The sequence below is a fragment of the Canis lupus genome, chromosome 11 (genome assembly GCF_011100685.1).
Source record: "Canis lupus familiaris isolate Mischka breed German Shepherd chromosome 11, alternate assembly UU_Cfam_GSD_1.0, whole genome shotgun sequence".
Taxonomy (NCBI): Eukaryota; Metazoa; Chordata; class Mammalia; order Carnivora; family Canidae; genus Canis; species Canis lupus.
This window is the reverse complement of record NC_049232.1, coordinates 40,433,468-40,437,813: the sequence shown is the minus strand read 5'-3', so window position 1 is coordinate 40,437,813 and position 4,346 is coordinate 40,433,468. Positions and strand designations below refer to the sequence as shown.

General features: G+C 39.1%; 1 protein-coding gene across 2 annotated transcripts in view; it reads right to left on the bottom strand.

The window, feature by feature from the left end:
• FOCAD (focadhesin) overlaps positions 1–4,346 on the bottom strand; it is a 313,675-nt gene that overhangs the window by 197,899 nt on the left and 111,430 nt on the right. For both annotated transcript variants that reach the window (XM_038552511.1, XM_038552512.1), the window contains exon 11: positions 3,087–3,344. In XM_038552511.1, coding sequence (XP_038408439.1) covers positions 3,087–3,344 — 258 coding nt within the window. The remainder of the gene's footprint in view (positions 1–3,086; positions 3,345–4,346) is intronic.

The window sequence follows — 4,346 nt, the reverse complement described above, 5'->3', positions numbered from 1 at the left end:
TGCTAGTTGGGTTCTGCGCTCAGTGGGGAATCTGCTTGAGATTCTCTCCCTCTGCCCCTTCCCCTGCTCTCTCTCTCTCTCTCTAATAAACAAACAAACAGTATGTCCTAGTTCAAGGATACTTCTTTTATCCTTCTCACAAAAACTCTACTTCTACATTATTAATGCTACGGCCTTTGCTTATGTTAAGAATTTGAATAAGCATTTAAGCATTTCACTCTACTATTCATCTTAACAGCACAAGGACACTCATTTCTTTCAAAACTATCCAAGAAATAATCAACAGAAGTATAACATACCAAATTCTATTTCTACCACTGCTTCTTAAACATTTATTGAGTAAAGAAACAAACCCAATGATCACTCTAGTACTTCCCAATCTTTTCCATTTCACAGCACACATGAATATCAAGTTTATAAGAAGAGTGGAGTAGGGATCCCTGGGTGGCACAGCAGTTTGGCACCTGCCTTTGGCCCAGGGCGCGATCCTGGAGACCTGGGATCGAATCCCACGTCGAGCTCCCGGTGCATGGAGCCTGCTTCTCCCTCTGCCTATGTCTCTGCCTCTCTCTCTCTGTGTTACTATCATACATAAATAAAAATTAAAAAAAAAAAGAAGAGTGGGGTAAATATCTGAAACACTAAGTAGCCAGAGGTGACCAACCAAGCACTCCGAGCTTGGACAACTACCTGGCTGCCTGAGAGCTCAGAGGGGAGGATACAAGGGCACACCTGGTGTGTACTTACACCATTTTCAGTGTTCCCAGAACACTGAGAAGTTCTCTGCTACACTTTTTTGCCGATTTAACATATTCCCACCTTTATTGTCAGGAAACTATTTTCCCTTTGGTGAATCATCCCACCCTCAATCCACATGATCCTGGTGGCACAGACAATTTCAACGCTGACACTTCACTCACTTCCATTCTACCCATGATGGCCAATTAAAGTACATGAAAGTGTCCCAATATCCTGCCATAATGGTTGATCAACATGGGCACATAACCCAACAAGGTCAATAGAAATACCTCTACATCTCTCTTCCTTTTGGACTGTGAATATAAGATTATAAGGCTTTGGGCTTTCAGCAAATTCACAGAGAAAACAAAGGAACTGTATAGTGAATATACTGCCCAGGCCATGCTTATTCTAAATTCTGGAGTTAATAAAAACTGTTTAAGACAGATGTGTCTCTGTTACTTATAACCAAGAGTATCACCCATCACCCTAGAATTTCAAGACCAATGCATTTCCTGAATATCAACACATAATCTGATATAATACATGTTTTACATCAGTGGCACACATAGGTCAGATAACTTACTATAGGACTTCTTTAGATAATCTCCAGGCATTATTTATGCATTAACTATTATAAATATATTATCCTATAAGGTATTAGCACTGAAACAAAACATTTATCAGAAGCAGAATTATTCAATTGCACTGCTGGGGATTTACCCCAAAAATGCAGATGCAATGAAACGCCGGGACATCTGCACCCCGATGTTTCTAGCAGCAATGTCCACAATAGCCAAACTGTGGAAGGAGGCTTGGTGTCCATCGAAAGATGAATGGATAAAGAAGATGTGGTTTATGTATACAATGGAATATTACTCAGCCATTAGAAATGACAAATACCCACCATTTGCTTAAATGTGGATGGAACTGGAGGGTATTATGCTGAGTGAAATAAGTCAATCGGAGAAGGACAAACATTATATGGCCTCATTCATTTGGGGAATATAAATAATAGTGAAAGGGAATAGAAGGGAAGGGAGAAGAAATGGGTAGGAAATATCAGAAAGGGAGACAGAACATGAAGACTCCTAACTCTGGGAAATGAACTAGGGGTGGTAAAAGGGGAGGAGGGCGGGGGGACGGGGGGGTGGGGGTGAATGGGTGACGGGTACTGAGGGGGGCACTTGACGGGATGAGCACTGGGTGTTATTCTCTATGTTGGCAAATTGAACACCAATAAAAAATAAATTTATTATTTAAAAAAGCAGAATTATTACAGAAGGTGAAGAGAAAAATAAAGTGGGAAGCAAAGTGAAATGATTCACATTATGTATACAACCATATATGATGCAAAGATACTTAGGGCATTACAGATCCACTTGAAGAATCAGATCATAAGAGATCTAGTCAAAAGGAAAACTTTCTGTGATCGGTAGTTGTTTATTTGACTAAAAGGAATAAGTATGACAAGTTGAGGATAAAAAGAATCCAAATACAGTAACTTCATATCCTAGATAAACATATTTATCCCACCTCTAGAACTAATTTTTTTTCCTATAGGAACACAAATTCTCCATAAAGAGATCAACTTTTTCTTCACCGTTTGAAAAGAAGTATAAGCACATACCATTCCTGTTTGCTTAGGAAACCCTTCCCTTTGCAGGAAATTACTTCTAGAGGGTCCATCCAGTGGGAAAAAATTAGATTACTTTACCAAATATATGGTTAGCTTAATGGGGGGGGGGGAGCCCTATTAATGCCTGATTGCTTATTACACTCCAAGTTTGGTGCAGATAGGAAGAATGATTGTTTACCCCCATACCCTAGTATGTAAATGGTTACCATTCACAGGAAAGGCTCAGTAGTTTTTAGTTTATTAAATGACTGAATGAAGATAGGATCAAACGGTCAAAAGTCAAAAAGATTAATGTCTATTCCACAGGCATCTTTATTCTAAATTAATTAACCTGCCTCTACTTTAAAAGATCAATATTAGAACTAAGGGATATTCATCTTGGAATACGCTCCAGGAGTTAATAAAAGTGCTACCAATTAGCAAATCTACCAATAAACCATAATACCAGAATAGCACCATGTGCAGATTTCACTGTGAAGTATGCTTTCATTAACGAAACATTTGCATCATTAAGTATACATTAACTCAGAGTAAGAACACAAAAGAACAAATTGACAAGACAAAAATAGCCCCCCTACCTCCCTCCCCCAAAAAAGAATCAACCCATAATTTAAGACATTGATAAAAATCACCTGCAAACTAAGAATAATCTACAATTCTAAAAGTTAAGCTTTACCCCAATCATTGTACCATTATTTTCTTACTTTACCTGAGAGGAATCTGCCTGGGCTAATTCTGTAGTGACCTTCAGGATTTGGCGAAGATTTTGCCCTTGATCTTCAACAAGGAGGTGAGCCAGCAAAAGGAAAACATGTACAGGGATCGCCATGGTAATAGGGAGCAAGGACTCTATGGAAAACAACCAGTCACTTGCAGCAGACTCTTCTCTCATTACTTCAAGGATCCTCCAGGCTGTAAATATTGATCCATACGTGCCAGTTATGGGGAACACAAGCTTGTAGGAGAGCTGAAAAACAAACAAACAAAAAGGCATGAATAAATGAGGTAAGTATATTTGCCAGAGATATATTCATTTTTTTAGACTATATCATAAGAAATCAATCCTTCTGACAAAATACAAAATTTTGTATTTTGCCGAAAACTCCTCGGCACATATTTGAGCTAATACAACAAAAAGAAAATAGATGGAACTATCTAGAACAGTTGATTTCAACTTTTCCTATTTACCAGTCGATCCCAGTTAAGGCAGGGGGGATAAAAAGGATCAATACACAAGATTTAGAGGCAACAGAGTTTGAAAAAAAAATCCAGTATCACTAAAAAAATATTCACTAGTAAGAGATAAGATTTTTTTCAAAGATTTTATTTATTTATTTGAGAGAGAGTGCATGTGCATGGAGGGCAAAGGGGCCAGCGAGCAGGGACAGAAGCAGACTGCACCGTGCGTCTCAATCCCAGGACCCTAAGATCAAGACCCACGCCAAAATCAAGAGTTGAAGGTTAACCAACTGTGCTACTCTGGCACCCCATGAGAGGGAAGATTAAAAAAAAAAAAAAAGTCATTGTATGTGCCCAGCTCCTCCTCTAGTAAGAGACAATCCCAGGCAGGTGGCGGATTTGGACTGAGGACAATTCATCTTTGCAACAGTATGTTGACAGGAACAGAGTTGGTTCAGCAACAACCTGAGAATTAATGACTGTGAATAACTTCTGCAATAAGAAATAGTCCGACAGCTCTAAATTGAAATGATACCCAAAGAAGAGGTTATGCATACGTCAATCTGAGAAATGGCTCCTCACAGAAATAAAGTAGTGCAGTCAGGGACAGCGAAGAGACAGCAGTCTGCCAAGGGGAACGGTGTGCCCACATGGCTCAGGAGAAGCCGGAGACATTAGAGAAGCATAAATAACTGCCTGCTAATAAAACGATTCAATTCCTTCAGAGTGGGATGAAACAAATTAGAAATCTCTAGACTCTGTCCTGTTATTAGAGACTAACTTATATGGA